The sequence below is a fragment of the Psammomys obesus genome, unplaced genomic scaffold (assembly GCF_907164565.1).
Source record: "Psammomys obesus unplaced genomic scaffold, mPsaObe1.curated_primary_1811, whole genome shotgun sequence".
Taxonomy (NCBI): Eukaryota; Metazoa; Chordata; class Mammalia; order Rodentia; family Muridae; genus Psammomys; species Psammomys obesus.
Genome location: NW_026596131.1, coordinates 3,172,039 through 3,198,865, shown reverse-complemented (window position 1 = coordinate 3,198,865; position 26,827 = coordinate 3,172,039). Strand labels below are relative to the sequence as shown.

General features: G+C 43.3%; 1 protein-coding gene across 5 annotated transcripts in view; it reads left to right on the top strand.

The window, feature by feature from the left end:
- Positions 1-26,827, top strand: part of Bptf (bromodomain PHD finger transcription factor) — a 103,660-nt gene that overhangs the window by 27,985 nt on the left and 48,848 nt on the right. For 2 of the 5 annotated variants that reach the window (XM_055592072.1, XM_055592070.1), the window contains exons 3-7: positions 9,435-9,658; positions 12,768-12,977; positions 13,478-13,666; positions 20,596-20,784; positions 25,033-25,220. In XM_055592072.1, the coding sequence (XP_055448047.1) occupies positions 9,435-9,658; positions 12,768-12,977; positions 13,478-13,666; positions 20,596-20,784; positions 25,033-25,220 (1,000 nt within the window). The remainder of the gene's footprint in view (positions 1-9,434; positions 9,659-12,767; positions 12,978-13,477; positions 13,667-20,595; positions 20,785-25,032; positions 25,221-26,827) is intronic. The other 3 variants (XM_055592069.1, XM_055592071.1, XM_055592073.1) reach the window with 3 other exon arrangements.

The following is a 26,827-nucleotide window of genomic DNA, read 5'->3' as shown; positions in this document are numbered from 1 at the left end:
ACACACACACACACACACACACACACACACACACACACACACACACAGAATTAAAAAGAATAAAAACAGGTATGTTTTCAAAGAAGTGTTTCTAGCCTCACTGTATACTGCAGTCAAGCTTCTAAACAATCCCTCTGAAAGCCTGCTACTTGAGTTGTTTTAGCTGCGAGTTAAGGTTAGCACCGACTGCTCTTCCAGAGGACCAGCTCCCACCTTGCAATGCCTGTCGCTCTAGTTCTGAGGTGTCTCACGCCCTCTTCTGGCCACTGTGGGAACTGCGTGCATGTGGTATAAAAAACCATATTCAGGGAAAAAAACCTTAAAAAACAAAAACAACACTTATAACTGGGGAGAAAGCCTCTCTGATAGTTTTTGGTTTGTGTGCACAGAGTGTATCTGAGATCTTTTATATTTAGAAATAAAGTCATTTTTAGAAAACAACTAAAATTTAACATTATTGCTTTTACTCAGTAAATAACTTAAGCAGGTATACCCAAATAAAGAAGATAACATAAGACTTAAGAAAGGAAAGGACTTATAATTTGTGAATGTCCGTGAGCATTGGAAATCAAGTGGCCTGAAAGACTGAAATCACACTTTTAAACACTTGTGGATTAATCAATCATACGGTATTGATGACGTTAAATAGTCTCTTAGTGGAACAGCAAGTTTATTCATTTAATTTTGGTTTGGAAATAATGTTTTATGACATTGGATTTAATGTTGGTTTTATAAGCTCTGATCTCTCAGATTTCATGCCTGGTGTATAGGAAAGTACACAAATTAATGATTACTCAAACAAATATGGATCTCTTTTTTGTTTTGAAAAAAAAAAAAAAAAGATGTATTTATTGTTGTCTGTTTGGGTATTTGCCAGTATGTTTATTATGTGTGTGCCTGTTGCCTGAATCGGCCAGATGTGGTTAGGTCCCCTGGGACTAGTGTCTGAGCCGCCCTGTCAGTGTTAGTGGATGCTCGGCAGGTGGCCCTGGTCCTCTTCAAGAGCAGCCCGTGCACCTAACGTACTGAGCTGTCTTTTTAGCTCTTGGTTTGTATTTTTGAAACAGAGTTTTCCTAGGTAGACCAGGCTGGCCTCAAGCTCGCAGAGATCAGCCTGCCTCAGCCTCCCAAGGGCTGGGATCAAAGGCGTGCGCCACCACCGACCTGACTAGCAATATGTTTTAATGCTCTGATGTTTTGAGTATTTTCCGTGTAACATCAGCGAGGAATCTTTAAATGTTAGTAGTTATACAATACCATGTGCCTATGTCAATAATTAGAAGTAGAAATTAGAAATAAGTAGAATTAGAAATCTGAACAGTTTCTATGTCATTTATGAGAGTTAGATTCATATACTTTGAGGTTATGTGTTCCTTGTGGTGGACATATGTAGAAGCTGGGAAGGTTGCAGAGCCTTGTAAACTGTTCAGTCAACTCACTAGAAGTGGAGCTTTGCCACATGTTTTTCCTGGAAGCCTAGAAATTGAAAATGTTGACTCTCAGAGGCCCTGGTGCTCATAGCAGAGGAAGGCCTCAAAACAAAGTCTGCTCATGAGCAGTATTTTAATTATGATGCTAGCAGCTCATAGAAAACTGCCTTTACTAAGTGAGCATTACAGTATGTTAATGCTATAGGTTGGTGACACGTGCAGTAAGAGAGCCATTCTGTATGAATCTATGCCAGCAGATGCCGTGTCTAGACTAGATTCTGGGAAACTTTCCTACCCACCCTCCTGATTCTGTTCTCTGTTAGCTGAAATGCTTTCTAAAGAGTTACTTATTTATTTATATTTTGAGACAGGGTTTCTCTGTTTAACAAAGCCCTAGCTGTCCTGGCCTCATGCTATAGACCATGCCGGCATCAAACTCAGAGAAACCTGCCTGCCTCTGCCTCCCGAGTGCTGGGACTAAAGGTGTGCACCACTATGCCCAGCTTAAAGTAGTCTTTTAAAACTTTTTTTTTTTTTTTGAGACAGTGCCTCTTTTTATCTATCTATCTGTCTGTCTATCTAAATTTTTTGTGCTTTGCTATTTTGCTTGCATGTCTGTGTTGGGGTATTGGATCCCCTTTAACTGGAGTTACAGTCAATTGTGAACTGCCATGTGGGTGCTGGGAATTGAACCTGATTCCTGGAAGACCAGCCACTGCGCTTAACCACTGAGCTGTCTCCCTCTCTAGGTCCCCTCTGTTTCCCCCCCCCCCCTTCTTTTTCAAGACATGGTTTCTCTGTGTAGCTCTGACTGGCCTGGAACTTACTCTGTAGACCAGGCTGGCCTTGAGCCCATAGAGCTCCACTTGCCTCTGCTTTCCAGGATCAAAGGCACGGGCCGCCACTGCTCTGCCCTTTATTTTATTTTGTAAAGTTTGTGTGTGTATGGCTGTAGGTGCCATTGGAGGCCAGAGGCATCTGGATGCTTGGGGCTGGATTTGTGGGCAGTTGTGAGCCATCCGCCATGGGTGCTGGGAAACAGACCCGCACCCTCTGCAAGGCAGCGCGGGCTGCTAACTTCCGAGCCATCTCTCCGGGCCTTCTTTACGTATTTTAGTTCCCGCAGCCCCACAGCAGTAGGTAGCTGAACTGTCAGTGTTTTCAGTGGAGAAGCAGAGAGGGTCAGATCACACAGCTTGTGGTAGAGTCGGATGAATCAAGATGACTGCAGGACAAGTGCTCCTGACTGGCAGGTGCTGAGTTGTTGGTACTGTTAGTAAAGGGTCATCAGGACAAAACTGTCAGGAATGAGGTCAGTCCTGAAGGCCAGAAGTCCAACCTCAAGGTGTCAGCAAGACTCTGGGAAAGAGAATCTGTTGTCTTCTGCTGTTGACAGCTTAACTACTGACTTTGCTTCAAGTCAGTCACGGCTTTTTCTATTAGGTGCTCAAGATTTTCCTTCAGCCTCTTGTCCATACTCAATTCCAAAGCCTCTTCCATAGTTAAGGATGTTTACAGTAGCACTCCACTTCCTGGTTCCAAGATCTGGGCAGCCGCTGGGGCTCCTTTGGTAAAACACTACTAACGGCTCAGAGTCGTGCAGTCCTGACCCTGAGGCCTTGGAAGCCAGACTCTGAGGGCTCTCCGAGGCTGCCCTGGGCCTCTTTAGGTCCTGGACAGGCCTGTCTCTGTAGGGTGGCTGTTCTCTGCACCACCTCCCTTCCTCTTGGGAGGCCGCTGGAGTCTGGGGTGATTTCATTTCAAAGCCTCTGGGTAAATACAAAGCCACACCAAAGGCTTAGGCCTTGAATTTGGGGCCCCTTACAGGCCTTCTTATTCGTCTGTAGATTTGTTGAGAGAAGAAGCTTGAAGCTTCCTGTGAGTTACTTTCAGAGGTCAAACCCACCTCATGTGTGTCCAGGTAGACGTCAAGCTGTGCAGCGCACACTTGGAATATGTGTGTTTGCAGATTTGTTTGTTTCCTTCCCACCCTGTCTGCGCCTGTCACCCTGTGAAGTGGTGGGGGACATTTGGCATTGAGCACTAGAGGGGCAGCTGGGCCAGTTCCAGGGAGCCAGGACTCACAGGCCAAAGCTTCCTCCAAAGCCAGAGAGACGGTCAGCACTCAGTTATTCAGGAGAGAGGCAGCTGTCCTAGTTCAGTTAGGTTGTAGGCTTTGACCAGGTAGACTGGAAATAGCCCCAGAGCGTCAGCGTCAGTGTGACAGACAAGGTGCCCTGGACAGCATCAGCAGCTGTGGTTAGGATTTTGCTACTCTGTTTGTAATGAACTTATTCCACCTCCAGAGAGGAAGCTGTCGGTGGGAATATTACATATTTTTGATGAGCAGAAGAAAAGGCACCTCGTTTTTAGAGAGATGTTAACAAGGGAGTGTGTGGTGTGCGGTCTGTGTGCATGGCGTGTGGTGGAGGTGTTCGAGCATGCGTGCCTGAGAGGAGAGCGTGAGACAGTAGAGTGGCTGCTGGGAGCCATTGGAAGGGTTTGTACGGAGGCGGTGTTAGATGTATTTCACACCCTGCCAGCAGACAGAATCAGAACTAATTGTTGCAGTTACTCCAGGTTTGAGTAATTTCATTACAATAAAAACTTACTGAAAGCAACTGAGTGTAGAATGGGTGCTGCCTGAGGCAGTGAGGTTGTTGTAGAGGGGAAATTCCACAGCGACCACGAGAGTCCATATACCCTTTAGTTGTTAGGGACCCTTTGCGTCATTTGTGGGTTGCTTGAGGAAATCTGCAGATTGGGGACCTGGAGAGATGGCACAGTGGTTAAAAGCTTGCTGCCTGTCTAACAGAGGGCCCAGGCTTGCTTCTGAGCCCCCATCAGGTGCACACAGACTCCCGGAACTCCTCTCCAGGGGATGCCATGCCGTCTCCTGGCCTTCACAGGCATGCTCACAGTGGTAGACATAACGACTACACATTATACATACATAATAAAACAAAATCTAAGAAGTTGGCAGTGTCCACTTAGTTGAATTTGTTCGTATTATAGTATCTTATTTTCAGAATTGTTTACCAGTCTAGTTAGCAGTGTGACTCTGGGTGAATGGAGTCTCAAGTTAAGGCCGACTAAAGTCTCATGCAGTAGCCCACTGTATTCAGGGCAGCAGACGGATTGTACTCCGAGGTTTAAGAGCACACGAGTGAAGCGTCCAGTCACAGGGACAGGCCTCATGTTGTGGGCAAGCTACGCAGAGCAAGAACATGTTTTCCATAGGGGCATGTCAACAAGTAACAAAAACCAGCTGTGAGGACTATTCTCATTCCTATCCACTGCACCTGGAAGGGGCACAAAAGCACCTTCTGAGAACAATTCCCTGGTTTTGAAGGAACTGAGGTCACAGGATCCATCTTGTTTTCTTGGAGTTTTCTCAGCCATTCAGAATTCCCCTTACCCAACTCTGCTCTTGAATGGTGTTTTGACACATAATGAAACCTTATACTCACCAAGTGTCTATCTTGGAACTTTAAACTTTAATTCTTTAAAAAATTATACTTATTTACTTTGTTTGAGTATCTCTACCTGTGGTTTGTATGTATCTGTGTATGGGTATGTGCACAGGAGTGCAGTGTCCATGGAGGCCCCAAGAGGGCATCAGATCCCCTGAAACTGGCAGTACAGGCAGTTGTGAGCCACCTGACGGAGGTGTTGGCAAGTCCTCTACATGAGCAGTATGTGCTCTAACCACTGGGCCATCTCTTCAGCACCATCCCCTAAAATAGTTCTTGTGCAGGATTTTTTTTTCTCAGTTGAAACCTGTAGCTGCAAGCCACATTCCTTGTCAGCTGTGTTTTGAGAAAAGCATCATAGGCAAGCTTATCTTCATTAGTGTGAACCTCATAGAATGTACTTCATAAGCTGACACCACTGGACTGCGTATTTGTCTGGGACCTGAAATGGACTTGAAATGCCACCATGTGGGTGCACTGTGTTTCTGAATAAAGAAGAATGAAAAACTTAAAAAACTAAAGATTTGAGATATAGCTCAGATGGTAAAGGGCATATGCCTGTCATGGATGAAGCCCTGAGTTTCATAAGCCAGACACAGTGGTACTTAAGTGTAATCTCAGCCCTCGGGAGGGGAAGCAGGCAATTCAAGGCCAGCCAGATTACATGACAGGAGGGGAAGAGGAAAGGAGAGGGGGGTAGGGAGGGGTGAGCAGGGGAGAGAGAGCATGAGCGATCTTTATAATGAAAAAGCTGTAAGGTTGAAATTTTAGAAAATAAAAGATGGGATTATTTATATTTTGATGCAATCAGAGTTTAAGTCAGAGCTAAGTGTTTGACACTGTCAATTTTTGACACAGCATTGTGTGTAAGAGCTTTTAATGAATGTTTCTGCTGAGAAGACTGACTTGTTAGTTTTGGAAATTAGGTTAAGATCATTGTCATACTAGTCATAATAAGACGGCAGGGCACAGTGTCACACGCCTGTAATCCCAGCACCTGGGGAGGCGGGGACAGGAGGATCTCTGTGAGTTCTAAGCCAAATTGGTCTATAAAGTGAGTCCAGGACAGCCAAGGCTACAAAGAGAAACCCTGTCTTGAAAAACAAAAACAAACAAAAAACACAACAAGGAAAAAAACCAATTTAGTAGGCTTGCTCTTTGGCCGTCTTGGCAGCTGCTCTTGGTTGGGGTTTGTCCTGCACCTGAAGCAGGAAGATAGTGGCTGCAAAGAAGATGGAAGCCTCTGGAGATAGCACTTCTAATTCAGACGTGCTGTGAAGAGTATGTGCTGGGACAGACATTCTGAAGACGATTGGACAGGGCAAAACAAAGTTGGTTATTCTTGCCGACAAGTGCTCAGCTTGGGAGAAATCTGAAGTAGAACACTATTTGCCATGTTGGCCAAAACTCTTGGCCATCGCTTTCAGGGCAATAATACTGAATTGGTGCAGCATGCAGAAAGACTAGATTATGCACACTGACCCAGGTGATTCTGGTATTACTAGAGTCAGGCCAAAACAGACTGGTTAAAAAGTAAGCCAGGAAAGTTCTTCTTTAATAAAATTTCACTAGAGCTAGTTTAAAAAAAAAAAAAAGAAAAGAAAAGCAACCAACAACTTAGTGGAAATATCTATTAGAGCGAAATGTAGAGCAGATCTTAAAATAATGTTTTAAAAACTTTTATATTTATGGCAAAAACCCCATGTATGGGGTTTGGAAAAAAATGTATGGGTGGGAACTGGGGAGATGGCTCAGTACAAAAGAGCCCTTGTTGCACCAGCCTGAGACCCTGAGTTCAGATCCCGCCCCCCAAAAGCCATGCTTGCCTCTTTGTGCCATAACCTGTATACTCTGGGCAGTAACAAGAAAATGACTAGGGTTCCAGGTTCAGTCGAGGGTTCCTGTCTCCTCAGGTAAGGGAGAGCAGGATGCCTAACATGGCCTCTGTACACATAGGGTACAAATACTAGTATCCATGTTTGCATATGCCAAAAAAGAAAAAAATACTGTGTAAATTTAAAAAAAATTGCTGATTGACGTGTGATTGATATGTTCCCTTTAGAATTACTGATTAATACATTCCTGAAATCCCTCTAAACTTTCACTGCCTCAATAATAATATTTTGTGTCTGTTGCCCACTAAGGAGGTCCCAGTCACTGTGGAGTTGCTCTAACATGTATCTTCAAGTCTTATAGTGGCCTTATGGCAGTGCCCAGTAACTTCACTGTGCAAGGGAGTTGCGGAAGTGGCTTGGAGGAAGCTTGTAATGGCCAGGCTGTCAATATCATGGGACTGAGCCCATTCAGAGCAGACGTTGAGGCTAGAACCCAGGCCTTGAGCATTCTGCACTGATTTTCATTCCTATACCCAGATTGTGTGTGTGTGGCTGCGTGTGTGTGTGTGTGTGTGTGTGTGCGCGTGCGTGCGTGCGCGCGCGCGTGCAGTGTTTTCCATGTGGGTCTGTGCGCATGTTTGTTTCTGTGCTGTCAGATTAGAGGTGCCCTCCTCTGTTGCTTTCTACTTACTTTTTGAGATAAGGGTTACTAACTGAATCTGCCACCTGCTGATGAGTGAGACGGGCTGGCTAGCAAAGTCTAGGTTCCTACTCTCCCCACACCCTCGTCCCTCCATTCTCCAGCCACAGGCCTGGCACACCCCGCCTAGACGCTGGAGCTCTAGACTCAGGGCTTCATGTTCATGGAGCACCGTCTATTTCTTCCACTTAGCACCCTCTACAGGGCACTTCTCTGTGTGCATGTGTGTGTGTGTTTATACACACGTGTACTCACATAGGTGTGTAGAGACCTAAGGGTGATACTGAGCGTAGAGACCTCAGGTGGATGTCTTGATCTCTCTCCACCTCACTCTTTGAAGTACCATCTCAGTGATATCTAGAGGTCAGTGATACAGCTAGCTTCTCTAGCCAGCTTGTGCCAGGGGTGCGTGTATACCAGCTTTTTGGGCCAGAATTCCAGGCAGGGCACCATACACACCTGAAGTCTGGTTTGGGAGTCACGTACTTTAACAAGAATCCATCGTCCCGGCCTCCACGTCTTTTCGTAGAGCTCAGTTCTTTGAGCTCCATCGCTTTGCCATTGACACACAGGAAATGACAGATTCTTAGGTACTTCACAAGACTCTTGAGTTCCTTTTGAATGGGGCGGAGGAGAAACTTCATGAGGTTAATTCCTTTCTGGTGGGGAGGTGTTTGGTTTATAAGGTGTTTTTGTGACATTTTCAAATGGTCCAAGTTGGCCTCAAAGTCATGTAGATAAAGCTGCCTCTACCTCCCAAGTGCTGGTATAACAGGTGTGTAACACCACTCCCAGCATTATGGGATGCATTCTTGAAGTCTTGCTCTTGGTGGTAATCTGCCTTGTTTTATTTTATTTTATTTTTTCAGTTAGTAACTGTCTCCATTAAAGTTTACAGTTTCCTTAGATGTGGATGGAACCTCAGAGTTGACAGGAAAGGAAGCAGTCTCTCTTCTCCAGTTTGAGCTTTGAGTGTCTTTAAGAAGAGAGAAGAGCCAGGTGGTTGTACATACCCTCAATCCCAGCACTAGGAGACAGAGGCAGTGTGTTCAAGGCCAGCCTGAGCTACATGACAAATCTATATCAGCCAGGGATACACAGTGAGACCCTGTTTTAAAAAAATAAATCAGGGGCCTGCGTGGTGGTGGTGCACACCTTTAATCCCAGCACTTGGGGGGCAGAAACAGGTGGATCTCTGAATTCAATGCCAGCCTTGTCTACAGAGCAAGTTCCAGGACAGCTAGGGCTATACAGAGAAATCTTTCTCAAAAAGGAAAACAAAACAACAAGAAAAAAACAATAGGGCTGAAGAGATGGTTTCACTTGCTGTTCTTCCCATGGTTCTCAGCATCCATGTGGCAAGTCACAACCATCTGGAGCCAGCGCCAGTTCCGAGGGATCCAGTGCCCTCTTCTAGCCTCTCTGGACACCACGTGCATGTGGTACAGTTAAACACACATGCAGCTCACATGTAAAATGAAAATCTCCCACCCCCAAAAAATGTAAGAAAGATAAAGGAGATAGATAGGAGATAGATGAGACACTGTTGCCAAGTTAGGTATGACTCCTATAAGGCCCAGGGCCTAGTAAAGCCTCCCAGCACCGTGAGGTCTGTGTAGACTGTGTTAACAGTGGAAGTACGCTCTCTGCTCTGCTGTCCCGAGCTGTGAGACTTCCGGGGCTTTGATTAAGACACTCACTAGGCTGCTGGAGGGGAGGTGCTTGAGGTCCGGCTGCTCTTTGCCAAGCTCTGCAATCATGACTGGGTGTTAAAGTTATGTTTTTGTCACGTTTAGGTATTTGCACATAACCTCACTTCTCATTAATACTGAAACTTATTTTCACCTAAGAATTGTGTACTCAGAAACCCAAGCAGTTAGAGGCAATTGAGCATCGGCGTGTAGTCTTGGCATTACACGGTTGAACTTGGTAGGCAGATGTTTGTTTGGTAAGTGCTACTGTGCCTAATGTTTTCCCCTCCCTGATTTTACCACAGAGAAGAAGACACAGAGAATGAAAATGAAAAGAAAGTTTGGTACTACAGCACAAAGGTCCAGCTCGCAGAATTAATAGACTGTCTAGACAAAGATTACTGGGAAGCAGAACTATGCAAAATTCTAGAAGAAATTCGAGAAGAGATGCATCAGCACATGGACATAACTGAAGACCTGACCAACAAAGCTCGGGGCAGCAACAAATCCTTTCTGGCGGCAGCTAATGGTGAGGGCATTCTTGATTATTCAGTAAGCGCTTAATGTGAGTATTCTGAAACTTGAAAACGTGCTAAGATGTCCAAGTTACATTTGCTTTGCTTTCGCCCTTCATGTCATTGTTTTCTTTTTTTTTTTTCCAGAGCTGAGGACCGAACCCAGGGCCTTGCGCTTGCTAGGCAAGCGCTCTACCACTGAGCTAAATCCCCAACCCCCATGTCATTGTTTTCTACAGAGATCCTGTCTGTGCTAATGCAAATTAGGATGCTGTGCTTTTTAGCATTTTGCTCCTTGCCTTGGTCACTAATAGTATCCCCTACACTCACAAGTCATTTGTTTCTTGTTTGTTTAATGAGAGTCTTTGGGTTGAGGTTGATCTTGAATTCCTCATGATCCCCCTGCCTCAGCCATTTCAGTGTTGGGACTATGAGGGCTATTCTTCCTTGCCTCGTTCATTTGTGTCCTTCTCACTTCATTCATTACATACTGTACATTCAACTTTGTAGAGCATTTACTGATTTCAGCTAGATTTTTCCCACCGCCACACAAAATCGAATGGGCACAGTTCTTGTGACTGGTGCCCTCAGCTTTCAGTAATCCTATTTTAGACAGCTGTCTTGAGTGAGCCAGAGCTGTTCTGCATTGCTTTGTCTTGTTAATGCTGCGGACCAGAGGCTAGACAAGTCTGTCATGAGGTTTACCCTCACTCCCTTACAAAGTTTTTCTAATTCTGGAAAATGGGCTAGATAACTCTCATTAAGAAAGACAACCAAGTCGGGTGCTGCAGCACACCTATAATCCCAGTACTCAGGGGCAGAGGCTTCAAACTTCTATGAGTTCAAAGTCGTCCTGGTCACGGGGTGAACTCCAGGACAGCCAAGGTTACATAGAGAAGTCTGTCTTGAAAAAAAAAACTAACTAAATAAATAAATAAGAAAGGAAAAGAAAAGAAATACAACCAAAATGAAGGTGGAGAACAGTGATGGAAGGAAGCGTAAAGGAGGACTGCAGAACCCCCAGGGGAGTGCCGGGTTTCTTTGTCTTTTTAAACTTTGCACTATAGTGGTAGCCTTGTTGCCCGGGAGGCTTTGGCTTTGTAGTTACGAAGCTGCTTTACCATGGCTGTCCTTCTCCAGCCATTGGATTCTCTGTAGCCAGTTTCTCACTCTGAAGAGTCGTCAGATAAGCCAGGCGACAGTGATGCAATGAACCAAAGACACACACTCTACATAGGTAGATACAGGGATCTTATGCGTATGCATGGGTTAAGAACATTGGAAGGCCAGGGGCTGGAGAGATGGCTCAGCGGTTCAGAGCACAGGTTATTCTTGCCAAGGACCCAGAACCCACACGGTGGTTTACAGCCATTCATGACTCCAGTTCTGCTGCCCTCCTCTGACCTCCAGAGACAGCAAGCACACATGTAGTGCACATGAATGTATGCAGGCCACACACACACACACACACACACACATTTATTTTATTTTTTTACTTTGTTTCTCAAGATAGGATTTTTCTGTATAGTCCTAGCTATCCTGGAACTCACTATGTAGACCAGGCTCGCCTCAAACTCACAGAGATCCACCTGCCTCTGCCTCCCAAGCACCAGGCCTAAAGGCGTGTGCCACTAGTGGTCAGCTTTAAAAAAAAAAAAAAAAAAAAAAAAAAAAAAAAAAAAAAAAAAAAAAAGTTCAAAGCCAGCCTCAGACAGCACTGAATTTGAGTCCAGTCTGAGCCTTGTGACATTCTGCCTCAAGCAGATAACCAAACAGACAAAATAACATGAATAGATGCTTAACTTTGTGGGGGTGATAGCATATCTCAGCTACTCAGGATGCTGAGGCTGGGGGAGTGCAAATTTCAGCCCAGCCTGGACCTCATAATAAGAACCCTCTCAAAGGATGTGTTTTATTATAACCCAAAGAGTCTTTTAGTATCCATGTGTCCATACTGGTTTCCCCTATGCTGGTACCATACCGTGGTATCACCCTGCCCAAATTGAAAGAGGGTACGCCCTTATTTAGGCCCTCAGTGGTTTTCAGAATAGTTTCAGAATAGTTTCAGAATACGAGGCTTCAGAGAGAAGCGTTTCCATACGGGCTTCTCTGCTCATTTCACTCTGGAGGAGGTGGAGCTCTGCAGATCTAGGGAGCTTGCTCAGGCCCAGGGAGCAGATTCCCCTCAGGGGTATACTGGGTTTTAGTTCTGCTTTTGATCCTTGTGCTGTGCTGTATAGGCTGAGCCTATGTCAGTTCGAGTGTCTGTCGCGACAGGGGCATGTGACCGTGATGTGCTTGCAGTCTTTTCAGACTTTTTTCATTGGGCATGTATATTGCTGTGTAGCCCGGGTGTGCCTGGGTTCTGGGTGAGCATTATCATGCTTGCTTTGCTGTCTCATCTTTAAGAAGATAAAGTTGCAGCCAGGTCTAGTGGCGCATGCCGGTGATCCCAGCACTTGGGAGGCAGAGGCAGGAGAACCTCTGTGACTTCTAGGCAGCCTGATCTACAAAGTGTGTCCAGGACAGCCAAGGCTACAAGGAGAAACTCTGTCTTGAAAAGCAACAACAAATTATCTTTGTGTGTGTGTTCACACGCATGTGCGCGTGCCTATAGACCGGAATAGGCCATTAAGACTTGCAGGAGTTACAGCAGTTCTGAGAGCCTTTTGACATGAGTGCTGGGAACTGAATTTGGGTCTTCTGCAAGAGCAGCAGATGCTTTTAACCAGTACGTTGTCTCTCCAGCCCCTTTATTTCTTGAGCAGTCTCTCACTGAGCATGGGACTTGCTGCTCTGCTAGGCTGGTGACCCATGGCTGCAGGGTCCCATTCATGCCCTCAAAGTGAGTTGCTACAGCCAGCTTCTAGTGGGAGCCGAGAGTTCAAGCTCAGGCCTTCTAGCTGGTATAATTTTCTTTCTTCAGACTTAAGAATAGTGGATATTAAATCAATCTCTCTGTCTCTCTCTCTGAGACAAAGTTTCACTGTGTTGCCTCTGGCTGTCCCAGGGTGCGTGGATTAAAGGTGTGCACCACCAAGCCTAGTGAACATTAAAAGTTCCATTTGTTAGTAATTTCATATTTAGTTATAGAAAGAAAATAATCTGCTTTTTTTATTATAGAAGAAATTTTGGACTCCTTAAGAATCAAAAGAGGGGAAGATGTTGACTGTGATCAGAGCCCAGAAGAAACAGAAAAAGACAAGAGTGAGGTCGAGAGTGACAACTCCAAAAATGCGGAGAGGAGCAGAGAGGAGCCAGGAGACCAGTCCCTTGAGAAGGACAGTGATGACAGAGTCTCTAATGAAGAGCCTGGGCAAGGAAAACCTGAGGGTAAAAGAATTACTTGGTTCAAAAGAAATATTCTATTAATGCTATTTGTGAAACCTCTAGTATTACTGGCAGAATGCAAATGGAATTTTACTCCAAACAGCTATTTTTTATTCCTAAAGATATTTAAGATAGTTTCTTCCTTGTAACATCACAGTTGTAATGAGTTTTCTGTATTGATGGATTTGCAATAATATTATACTTATGTCTAAGAAATTGGCATACCTATGATGTTGATGAAAGGTTACTATTTTTTATGCCAGATTATTGGTAAAATATGTTCTTTTAAAAAATTAATTCTAAAACATTCTTAATATCTTACTCTTTATTTTTGGATGACCATTACAAAGCTATCTCGGAGTCTGACTTGCTTTAAAATGGCCATCAAAGAGAAGCAGGATTTTTGGTGACTGATGATATTTAGTAGTTGATTGAATGTGGCCACTTGTCCAAAGCCAGTTTCGAAGCATATCTTTAAAGTTTTGTTGTGCGTTTTGCTGTAGAGCCAGCAGAAGTTGGGGATAGAGGGAACTCTGCGCCAGCAAATCTTGGCGACAACACCACAAATGCTTCTTCAGAAGAGACTAGTCCCTGTGCAGGGAGGAGCCCCGAGGGCTGTCTCTCAGACACCCATGATAGCAGCAGCATGGCAGAGAAGAAGGTGGCATCTGAGCTCCCCCCGGATGTACCAGGTACAGAGGGCAGTGTATCAATGCCTCTGTAATGGGGGGACCCTTCCCTGTGCAGTCAGAGCTGCATGTCACCTAGAACCTGACAGTCTGCATTCCTTCATGCTGCTTGCTCACAGTGCCATTCCTGATTGCTAAACTGTCACCTAACATTGGATGTTTGGCAGTTGTTCTTGCAGTTAGTGCCTGGAACTCCCTCTCAGTCCTCATGCTTGCATTTCTTAGATGGATTTGTGTGCCTGGCCACCAGACCGTCCTGGCAGAGACTTTGATTTGAGTTACTCACATAATAATGTCTGTCTCCATGTTGAGTGACGTAGCCCTTCTGGCTCGTTATATACTAACACATTAATTTTCTGTTTGCATGTGCTCATGTAGTGCTACATGTCAGATCATAATATTAGTTGATAATCCATCATCACCAACATTTTTGCAAGATGCATTGATATGTTAACCAATAATTCCAGTTTTAACCTTTTTAACATTGAAATTTTACTTGGAGTAAATTATCATTACTAAGAATGTGATTATGACTTTTACTTTTCAAAAAATTCAAAGGTATTTTTATTATACTAGACTATATATAATTCAGATGATTAAAATCAGAAAATAAACATCAATAATCTCAGAGTCATGGAGGAAATCTTAAAGGTCCTTTCTGTGAACATACAAATGTTGTCTTCTCAGGCTTTGAGTGTGTGTGAGGGATGCTGGGGTGTGACTGGTGTGTTAGGAGTACTGTTGTGTAGAGCATGTGCATTCTAGGTCTGCTCCTAAATTAACGCCACTCAGCCTTTTATGGGCCTCCGGGTTTCCGATCGGAATGTGGGGGGATTCGGCAACCAGCTCTGAGAATTGCTGAGAACCCCAGTGAAAGCTTAGGTTACATATAGGCTGCAAGTGAGCCCAGCTGTCAGCGGAACCAGTCACACAGCAGGCACCGAGGGCAGCGTGCTCACTCATTAAGATGCAGGAAATCAGGAAACTATGCTGCCGTGAGGCGGAGTGCTGGTGAGGTGGGTCAGCCTGTAGGGTCAGTGCCGGCAAGGCAGTCAGCGACTCGGCCTTGCATGGTGAGCTCCGGGCTCCGCAGGGTTGCACAGGGAGACCCTGTGTCAACACAAAAAGGAAAAAAGACTCATTTAGCCTAGAGAACTCTAGGTTTGGTGGTTGGAAATTTAGTATTTCTCAAGTATTTGGGGTACTGAACTGCGGACAACAAAGAGTAGACTTAGACGTTAAATCACTGTCGTAGGAACTATAGTGGAGTATCCTGACTGAGTGTTAACAACGTTCTTAGAATTGTTTAGCAAGTAGAGCTGTCAGCTAGGCAGTGGTATTTCTCAGGGAATTTTCTCCAGGGGCTGCGGAGACACAGGTCTATAATTTGGTTCTACAACTGACTGAGTACTTTTAGGTTTTGGTCAGTTTTATTCTCATTTTCATGTATTTGGGCTAGAAGTTGAAGGTGGAGTACTGTTGCTGAAATAATGTGGAAAAAGAGCCTTCCATGTTTGTTATTTTTTAAATATAATTTTTACCCTTTTAGGTTGATCAATACTTAATGTTAATCTTAGATGTACTATTGGCTTCAGGTATGACATAACTGACCTGTTTCTAAACCAAACCTGATTGAGTTTGACCTGTTAGGTCCTTAGGTCCTAGCCCTTGTATGCTGTTTTTTTACATGTGTTTATTTTGAGTGGGTAAACACACACACATGCGTGCATATGCCCATGTAACAGCACATGTAGAGATCCAAGGACAACGTGCTGGAGTCAGTTTTCTCCTCCTTGGTGAGGGAGCACAGTTTGTCAGGCTTCGCAGCAAGCACCTTTACCTCCTAAGCCATCTTGCCAGCCTGCATTTGTGTTTTTATCAAGTAGTTAATATAGTAATAAGTGTCAGACTCGGTAGGCTGGTGGGAATATATCCACGACCAAAGTAGAATGTGAGTCCTTGCTGACTGCGCTCTGGCGCGCAGCAGAGAGACATGAGAGTACTGTCCTCTCCCTCAGGGAGGATGCTCTGCTGTCTCCCGTGGCTCTGCTTCTCTGTGTTCTTACTTATCCAAGAACTAATTGTAATTGTTCTGTGACTTGGGAGGGTGCTGTGTGCTTTGTGATGCCCCTGAACCAGTCTCTGTTCTCACTGTTGAATAGCTCCCCCTTAGGTCAGTGGATGAGATGGTTGTTGAGATTTGGAGAGTTAACTCTAGGCGGTTAAAAATAGCATCCATGGTATGGAAGAGCTCACTTGTTTGTTTTGTTTTTTTAACTTAGAGACTATGATGTCTTAGTTGGGGTTTTATTGCTGTGAAGAGACACCATGACCAAGGCAACTATTATAAAGATAAACATTTAATTGGGGCTGGCTTAAAGTTTCAGAGGTTCAGTCCATTATCATCATGGTAGGGAGTATGGCAGCCTGCAGGCAGACATGGTGCTGGGAAAGAGCTAAGAGTTTTACATCTTGATCTGAAGGCAGCCAGAAGGAGACACTGTTCCACACCGGCTGGAGCTTGAGTGCGAGGAGACCTCAGAGCTCATGTCCACAGTGACTCACTTGCTCCAACGAGGCCACACCTTCTAATAGTGCCAGTCCCCATGGGCCAAGCCTTCAAACACATGAGTCTATGAGGGCTAAACATATTCAAACCACAATAGACAATATTTATTAAGTAAAGTCTTTTATAGAATAATACTGTTGGACTGGGTGGGGAGATATTCTGGACTGGTTGTTACTGAGATAGTGTGATGGATGCTTACCAAGTGAACGACCCAGGAGACCAGCCTGTGCAGCTGCCCACCAGAGACCGACTGTTCTGTTTACTTTTCTAAGTTTTAGGTTTTCTTTCATATGAGTGTTTTGCTTGCATGTTTATGTATGTATCATGAGCATGCCTGGTGCCTGAGGAGGTCAGAAGAGGACATCAGACCCCTGGAACTGGAGTTTCAGTTGCTTGTGAACCACCTTGTGGGTATGGGACTCAGACTGTACTCCTTTGCAGGAGGAGCAAATGCTCTTCACTGCTGAGCCACCTTTCCAGCCTCTGATTTTGATTTTAAAGAGAGAAGGGGGGGGTGAATTATAATACAGTATATAATTTTTAATGTCTGTCTGTTTCTTTGAGACAGGATCTTTCTATATAGCCTTTGCTGGCCTGGAACTTGCCATGTGTAGCAGGCTGGTCATGAACTGTCTACCTCTGCTTCCCAAGAGCTAGATTTAAAGGCATGGGTCACCATGTTAAATTCTTTTAACCTTAATAAAATGCCACTAAGAACAAAAATACCAGTGTTGTATAGAGCATCATCCTTTGCTCTCAGTCCATTGTAGAGATGTAGCACAATTGGTTTATCCTTTTTATATGTTGATGATCACCTGACCTTTTTTGTGCTTTTATGTGTATCTCCAAGTGCCTCCAAGTATGTATGTGTACCGTGTGTGTGCCAGAGGCCAGAAGAAGGTATTCAATCTCATGGAGTTGGGGTTACAGTCTGTTGTCAGCCATCATGTAGGTGCTAAGAACCAAACCTGGGTCCTCTGCTGTGCCGTCTCTCCAGCTTCCAGTGGTAGTTATTTAAATAGTTCTCACGGTGGGGGCCATAATGAATAATACTCTTATGATTATTCCTTTATGTATATTTTTACATATGCACATGTATTCTTAGAGGTAGAAATGTAATCATGGATTTCCTGGTCTTTAAGTCTCTGTAAAAAGACTCTGAGGTTCTCCAGAGAGAAGGGGCTTGTGCAAGCTTCCCTCACAGGGTGAGAGCTCTGACCACAGCACACCATTGCCAGCAAGTGGCATCAACACTGTCAAATGGCCTTTCCTTTTCGAACAAAAGTATAGGGATCCTTCAGATAGTCGTGGGGAGGGGGGATTGTGGTGGTTTGTACCTATAGTTACCAGGTGATTTGAGGACATGGAACATCTGTGGTGTGTCTGTCTTTCTGTCTGTCTGTATCTGTGTGTATACAGTTCATTTGATTTTCCTCTTTTATGAAGTGCCTGTCCTTTTCCTTTGTACACTTTCTGTTTTTGAATGTTTTGTTGGGAGTAAGTCTTTTTTCCCTTAAGGGTATCTTAACTATAGCAAATGCCTGTGTTGTTTTTTGAATGTTTCATCTCCCAGTCCTTGATTAAATACAGTTTGGTTATGATTATTTTTCTAATATATTACTGCATCTAATTTCTTAATATTTTGGATGGGATTTTCCATCTACTTTCATAAGTGAGATTAACTTATATTTTCCTCTTATATCCTTATCAGTGTCTAGTGACGAGATTATTTTATCTTTATAAAAATAATCTTGGTGGGGGCTGGCGAGATGGCTCAGGTTAAGAGCACTGGCTGCTCTTCCAAAGGTCCTGAGTTCAATTCCCAGCGACCACATGGTGGCTCACAACCATTTATAAAGAGATCTGGTGCCCTCTTCTGGTGTGCAGGTATACATGCAGACAGATTATTTTATACATAATAAATCTTTAAAAAAACGTTTAAAAAAATAATAATCTAGGTGGCTGGCGAGATGGCTCAGTGTGTAAAAGCACTTGCCGTACAAGCCTCAGCCTGGGAACCCATGGTAGAAAGCAGTCACCAACTCCTGAAGTTGTCATCTGAGCTCCACCTGTGTACTGTGGCACATACATGCCCGCACCCACCACACACACTAATAATAAATACAGTTTAAACACTAACAGTAGTCCTGAGCTGGGGAAATAGTTCACTCATTGATTCTGAGTTTTGCCCCCAGAATCTGCATAAGTCAGGTGTGATGGCTAACAATCTTGCCAGAAGGCTAGTCAGACAGCCAGCCTACTTACTGAGTCCCAGGCCACTGAGAAACTTGTCCTGGATATCGTGCTGGGGCTGGTAAGATGGCTCAGTGGCTCTCACTGGGCAAGGCTGAGTGTATGGGGTTCAGTTTCTAGAACTCACGTCAAGTTTGAGAACTGACTCCATGACTTTATTCTCTGGTCTCTACACCCAGCTCTTGCTTGCTTTTCTCTGGCTTATTTACTTCTGATCTTTCTTCTTTCCTCCTTTTTATTTCCTTTGCTTTTTTTTGGCCCTGTGGCTCAGCTCCTGAAGACCTCTTGTGTAGGCTTTCTTCTGTGCTTGCTGTCAGTGCAGAGTTTCCCTCCGCTCTCCTTTAGTTGAAGCTTATAGTTTGTTTTTCCTGTCATTTTACCTCTGTGATTAGTTAGTTGTGGGTGGTGCTAGATGTGGGTCCCAGGGCCCATGGTCAAGAGGGAAGCGCTCTACCACTGAGTTACATCCCCAGCATCAGCTTGATGTTGATATGTCTCATACATGCTTGGTGAGCATAAAGATGTGCATGCATACGTATGCAGATTCATTGTTGGGTGCGGCGTCAGACAGTTAAGTCAGGTTTTTAAGTTGTATTGTTCTAAGTCTCTTCTTTCCCTTCTTTGCAAGATGCTTAAAAATATTTGCAATTATTTACTAAGAAGATGCTTTTCTTCCTTCTTTGTCTGTTTTGTGGTGCTGGGGATTGAAGCCAGTAGCTTATCGCGTAAGCAGGTGCTCACCACTCAGCTACCTGCAGCCTCTCTACTTTTTAGTTCATTTTCACTAACTGCTTTCAAGTTTTTAATATATTTTTTGAATTAATATTTTAATCATTTTGAAATGTTCATTTATTTAATATTTCCAAGCTTTGCCACCTTCTTTTGGTTGGCATTTATCTTCTATAGTAGAGAAGTTTTTTCAAAGATGTGTGTGTGTGTGTGTGTGTGTGTGTGTGTGTGTGTGTGTGAGAGTGTGTTGATGAGAGTGCAAGTGTTCATAGAGACCAGAAGAGGGCATCAGATCTCTGGAGCCAGAGCCACAGGTAGTTTTGAGCCACCTGATGTGGGTGCTAGGAACTGAGCTCAGGTCCTGTGGAAGAACGGAGTGTGCCCTGAACCTGCCTCCGTAGTAGAAAAGTTGTAACATGAAAGCGTACTTACTTAACTCACTCATTTATTTACCGGGAGGAGGGTGTGCCATGGCGTGTTAGTAGAGCTCAGAGCACAACTTAGTAGGACTTGTGGAGTCAGAGAACTTACTGGGATCACAGGTGTAAGCCAGAGTGCTCACCCTCTATATAGCTTTAGTTTGCATTTCTCTTGGCTTAAAGTAAGCGGTCAGATTTCCATATGTTTAGAGGCAACTTTCATTCTTTTTGTGGTTATTCCTAGAGTCTTCTATATTCTTTATGCTGTGGTAATCATCGTATCGGGTGCAGTCAGAGATCTAAAACATTTCATGCAGACATTGTTTCCCCATTCTTCATGTATTTACTATAGCTGCTGTGACATGGCACCAGTCATGATTTAGTACCTTTTCAGTGACAAAGAGGAATACAAATAGACACTTTCTGAACTCCCACAGCTTTCTCTTTTTCCTAGTACTAATTTCTTTACTGCTGAGGAACTAAACTGCTAGTGATGCTCTGAAATTACCCAGAAAGGTGAGCACACATAGATAGAAGACCCCAGAGGTAAAGAATCCTTTCTAACTCCATTTCTGATAGAGATCTGTGAAGATTCTGGAAACGTGAGGATGTAAGCTACTTGTTTTGGTTGTTTTTCTCAACAGAACCGCCTCTTCCACATCTGATGTGCTCTGAGTTGTGTGCAGTAGTTTTTAAAGTTTTTTTCCATCTCTAGAATGTTGAAAGGTTGCCTGCCTTGCTCCAGATGATGATAAAGAGCCTGTGCGTTGATGGGCACTTACAGTAACTGGTAGGGTACGGCTTACCAACTTCTCACACAGTGCATTCATTCTTCCTCTGTGATTGGCTTTGCTTTCTAACGCTCAGCATCCTGATGAAGTCCTACAACTGTTAACTGCTTCTCTGACATTTAGATTTTTATGTGATTTTCAATGTAAAAATCAGATATTCTATTTTTCTAGAAGACTCTAACAAGACATGTGACAGCAGTAACACTAGTGCTACCACTGCCTCCATCCAGCCTAATCTGGAAAACAGTAGCAGCAGCAGTGAGCTCGGTTCTGCCCAGAGTGACTCTGCTGAGGCAGCGGATGATCCTGAAATTGGAGAAAGAGACTCCCATACACCTGTCTCTGCTCAGGAAGAGATAGGTAAGAGCACGCCCATCCAGTCAAGGGAGATGATTTTTCTTTTTCTCTTTTTCCTTTGAACATTTTTAATTTTTTTAAGTAAAAGTTTAGTGGGTTGGGAAGAATTAGTGATTTTTATTTTTTGTTTTTGTTTTTTAATTAACATGAGCTCACTGTTCTTACTTTACAATAAATAAAAAGAATTCGGTAAGAGGAGAAAAATAGAAACCTTTTTATTCTCCTGAAGTATAACCACCATCAGTATTTTGTATTTTCCATTATGTTCATATCTGTATGTTTACAATTTTTTTGGCTTTTTTGGTTTGTTTTGAATATTAATGGGATCATTCTGCATGTGTTATTCTCCATCTTGTTTTGTATTTTTTCTTTTTGTTTTTCCACTCAGTGGTAGGGACTGTTCATGTTAGAGTTTAATGCAATGTTTTTAGCTGCTGCATGGTATCTGGCTATTATCTTGGTGGTGCTGTCTACCAGCCTCCACACATATCTGTATTCTGCAAGTGTCTCTGGCAGTGTATGAAAGGACTGGCTGGTCAAATGGTAGGTACGTTTTCCAGATAATGGTGGATACTGCCTAATTACTCACTCAGGGGGGCTAATTTCCATACGTGTCTGTTTCCCAATTCATACACTTAAATTTAACACCATGTGTCTTTTTTTGCCAGTGGTAAGAATGTATTTCATGGAAACTTTGCATACTCCTGCTTATGAATCTGGTTGTTTCTTTTCATGTGTTTAATATTCTGTATTTTGATGATTCTTGTTTCTGCTCAATTTTTCCTATAGAATTTTAATATTTAGGATTGCCTTATGTATTATGTTTGTTAATATCTGCTTGACATATGTGCTCATGTATTAGTTTCTTGTCTTTAATTCTCTACTGTCTGAAATTTTTACATTTTTATGCTGTTAAATTTATTCATCTTTTTCTTCAGGGTTTCTCTGAATGTGGTATACTATTAAATAGGAATACAATCTCACAAATATTAATATAGTAAATAGTTTTCTCATAACAAGTCTGTAGCATTGTTTTAAGTTTATCTTGAGGAGAATTTCATATGTGACATATGGTTGACTCTTCAGTTGTAAGTGACCAGACCATCTTAAAATAGTTTAAATGTAGAGGGGATTTAATTAACTTATGCAGTTGGGGAGTTCATGGACTCAGCAGTGAAACAGCTGCTTCTGTCTTCACCCTTCTCCCCACTCACACACGCTCTCTCTCCATCCCTCTCTTCCCACCACCCCTTTTGAACTGACTTATATTTGTGTGACAATTTCATTCTTTCCTTATACAGACAGGCTTTTCCAAGTTGCAGGTAAGATGGCACCAGCAATTTGTTTTCATGTCTTTCCAAGGTCTGTGGCCCAAAGGCAAAGGCCCTACTCCTGCTCCAAATCAAAAGTCTTTGAGGAAGGAATTTGAGTGGCTTATCTTGGATCATATTGTTCCACACCTGTGGCCAGGGCAGGCAAGGTATTATTGATGGCTCCAGCAAAAGTATATGATTGAAATGGGGTAGGAATGATTTTGCGAAGAGCAAGGGCTGCTTCAAAGAAAGGGCCCACAATAACTGCAGTTCCATCCTCAGTAGCTCAGCACAGCATGAGACACACTCCTGTCTGTTCCCATACATCCAGTTCACAATGCCCCTGTCTAATGTGGAGCACAGATCTCACCCTCACCTGACAACTTCCCCTTGGCTCACAAGTGCATCCAACAACTGTAATTATATCTAAGATTTCTATGTGCTGTGTATTAAGTATGACAGATTTGGCTATAGCTTATCGTGTAAGCTTATATATAACCCATATGAAGTTCTGAGTGTAGCTGTTTTTAGCATTACTGTCCTGATAGCAGAGGCTCTACTTTGGTAAACCTGGGGTAATTCAGTGGATAAGAAGTGAGAGGCATGTGAGAAATGTTTTTCTGTTTGGTAGCCTAATTTCTGCTGGCTATTACACGTTATGGGTTGTTGGGAATTGCTGTTGGATGAACAATCATACATACCAGTTTGGCAGATTTGCAGGGTTCCCTGCCTCGCCTTCCCATCATTGTAACATTCCCTTATAGGTTTGTGGGAATTGCCACTAGTACCTAATGCTTAGTAACAGGCCTCAGGCTCCATGGACATGAGCAGCCCTTCTACTTCCTCACTTTGGTTGGTGGGCCTATGCTGGCCTATGCTTGCCTAAGAGGCTGGCATAGAACCACTCCCTGATTGCCACCAGGCTAACTTCAAAGATTGACTTCTCAATGGCAGCAGTGTGGCCCTTGGGTAGAGTGTCTTCTGTGAGGGCCTCTCCTTTCCCTGGGTCTTCAGCTCTGACCCTTGCAGGTGAAGCTGCTCCTTGCTTTTAATTTTACTAAGCCAGCAGATGCAGAGGGTTAATTCTGAGCAGCTGTGAATTGTGGCTGTACGCTGAGGGAGTGTAGCCTAAGCCCAGACTGCATCCATAAAGTCTATTACAGGATGTTATGAGTGGTCCCGAGAGTTCAGCTCCAGCACACATAGAGTCCATGAGAGGATAGCAGTACCCAGGATTACAGCGTGGCATGGCAAGATACTCAGTCCCTGCTCTAGCCTGATTTAACCAGTGGCATGTTTTGTAGACAAGGACTTAAAATACTTTCTGGATTAATTAGTATTTATTGCTGTCAACAGAAATCTGCCTTGTTTAAAACATAAATGAAAATTTGTTAGTGGAGTTTGCAGGATCCTCCAAGGACTGGTGACAGCCTCAGGTGACCCCTCTGGTACAGGAAGCTAAGCAAGGTTATCAGCATCTTCCTCAGAATTTTCCCTTCTTAGGTCTGCTCCAGGGTATTGGGGATTCTTACTCCCCACAAGCTGTAGTCTTTCTGCTGTAGTGGTGCAGGTTACCAGCCTCTAGTCTCACCCTTCCTGCTCACTAACAGAAAAGCAGATGCCTAAGGTGGGGATTCAGCCCAGAGCTAGAGCGCTTGCTCATCACGTGCAAGGCTCTCAGTTCAGTCCCATGAAAGGAAAGGGAGAGGAAATGAAAGGAGAATCCAAATTTGGAAACCAAAACATGGGGGCTAGAGCTGTTAAGAGCATTGGCTGCTCCTCTAGAGGACCCAGGTTCAATTCTCAGCACCCACATGGCAGCTCACAACTGTCTGTAAATCCAGTTTCAGGGGATCCATCCCACAAGGCATGCATGTGGAGCACATATCTCTGCATGTAGGCAAAATACCCATACACATTAAATAAATAAATAAATATTTAAAGACAACGACAATAGCGACAACAGAAAAAAACCTCAGACATGGACTAGGCTGATGCTGGGCTGGGAGGGTTACCTAGTGGGGTGGTGCTGTGTTCTGTCTGGGTGCTGTAGTTTCTTCCAAAGGCAACTTCATATCCCCTCAGAGGGAAGGACAAGGAGGAGACACAGTGAGCTAACTACTGTTCAACAGTCCTCCCTCTGAAACAAAGTTTCCCTCTGTGCATTTGTCTCCACTTGCCGGAGAATAACATATCTGTAGATAGTATGGTAAATTTCCATCAGTGGATTTACCAGGGCTACACTGCTTCTTTTTTTAAGCTTTGAATTAAAAATCAGATCTTGTTCAATTTTCTGGCCATTGGAAAATGCATGGTGATGAATGGCTGGGGTATGTATGTCCATTATCCAATGTGAAATTTGTGCATATAGAAAGCAGAAATTGCTTCTGGGCATTTAAGCTATCACTATCAAAAATGAAGTCATAAAGCAGATGTTGAGAGATCCGTATTATGTTAAAAAATAATTGTTACGAGTTTTCACAGATAATTGTGTAACTTATATAGAAAAATTCATTTGTCACTTATCTTTAATATTTAAGATTATTGTTTCTTAATTGAACTTCAGTGGGCAATCTTTCTAAAATTAACTTTATCCTTTAAATATACAAATCTATATCAGATATAGAAGGCAACATTTTTTTATGCGTTTGAGTTGTTAGGTTTGTTATTTGCAAGTTTTGGGGGGGGCCTCTTCAGTTTCAAAACAGGTACTACTGTTTTCTGTAAAATAATAAATGTATCATGGTATTTTGCTTTTGATGTTTGTTGTGGAAGAGAATATTCAAGAATTGATAAATTTGCTTTGCCTGTGAAAAGACTTCATCTGCTTACTTCTCTTGGACTCTAAATATATGTGTCATGTGGGTGTTGGATAATAAGGCATTCTTAATTATTTTTCCTGTCAGCATCACTTCGTGGCGTTTTTATTTGATAATAGGTGATTTCAGATTGGAGAAGTCTAATGGAGAAATCGCCGAGTCCCCTGGAGCTGGGAAAGGAACATCTGGCTCCACTCGGATCATCACTAGATTGCGGAACCCAGATAGCAAACTCAGTCAGCTGAAGAGCCAGCAGGTGGCAGCTGCAGCCCACGAAGCAAACAAGTTGTTTAAGGAGGGCAAAGAGGTTTGTTCTATTTAAAACAAAATTCTGTGCACTGTGAATAGTTAGAATTGTGGACCAGGAAATGGCCCAGAGGTTAAAATCACTGGCTGCCGTTCCCAACTGTCAGTAACTCCAGCTCCAATCGATCTGATACCTGTGGCCCCCAAGGGCACGTGCGCTCATGTGCCAATACCCACAGGTTGACACACATTAAATAAATATTTAGAATTGGATTGCACCTTAAAATCTTTAAAATAGGTTTAAAAAAATCTTTAAAATTTCCTTTAGGAAGTTTATAGACCTAGTTTTGAATTGTATTTTTTTTTTCTCTTGTGGTTGAGTACCAAGAACAAAACCGTTAGGCTCATATTATGGTAAATACATTTATATACCCAAATTTAGTCTATTTATTAGAAATCCAGTGAGCCCTTGGGAGAGCAGACTGAACTGTTTGCAAGCAATCCTGGCTGATCAGCATGATCAAAACTGACACTGAATGTCTCTCTTCAGCCAGCTGTGGGCAGAGTGGTGACGGCAGTGTCTCTCAGATGGGTTGTTCACAGGGTAGTGAACTGTTAAAGGAGCCCGAAGCCCAGTTTGAGGCAAGCCTGGGCTAGCTACTGTTAAGAAGCAGGCCAGTTGAGCTGTGTACCAAGACCCTGTCTAAACCTGACACCCTTCCCATCACAAGTATTGTTCTTGTGCTCCACTGGAAGATTGAGCCCAAGTTTTTGGAAACCTTTGAAAGACCCCAGGGCCTATGGCAAAACTGGAAATGGAAACAGCAACAGTTGAGGGTTTTCAGTCATTTGTTTTTAGGGCTTGGTGTATGTAATGCTCTCCTAGTTCGTTAAGCTGTGTGTTAGAATCTTCATAGGGTTATAAATAGGCTCATGTAGCTGAGACCCATGAAGTGCACAGTGGTGTCTAACCTCATTTTCTTCTGCAGTGTATTTTCCTTATTTAATTGTAAATGACTAGCTTTCACTTTTCAATTTATTTATTTTGGGGGGTTCTTTTTTTTTTTTTCCCCCTTCAAAATGGGGTTTTTCTGTGTAGCTTTGTCTGGCTTTGAACTCAGAGATCTCCTTGCCTCTGTCTCCTAAGTGCTGGGATTAAAGGCATTTGCCACCACCTCCTGGCTTTACTTTTGTTTTTTTAACTTATATTTTATTAGTGTGTAGGTGTGCACACAGTCACCCAGATTTATGAGGGGCTGTGAAAAGACAACTTTGGAGTTAATTCTCTTTCCACCTTTATGTGTTATTGAGATTAAAGTTGGGTCACCAGACTTATGTGGCAAGTGCATTTACTCACTGAGCCGTTTCTGATCCACAGCCCCTGTGTCCCCTGCCCTGAGTCAGTTTGCTATATGGCTAGGTATGAGTTCATGGTCTTCTCATGTCAGTCTCCTGAGTATTAGGACGAAAGTATGAGACACCCAGCCCTCACTTTAAATTTTGCTTCTTTTTCTTTTTTTAAATCTCCCCCCACCTCCAAATTTAACTTTTAAACTTTAGTCGCTTATTCATAAGGTGTTGCCTGTTTGAAATGATCAATTACAGTTACTGAAAGACAGTTGTCAGACAAAATTTGCATCTTGGCCACAAACAGTGATGTGTTTACTT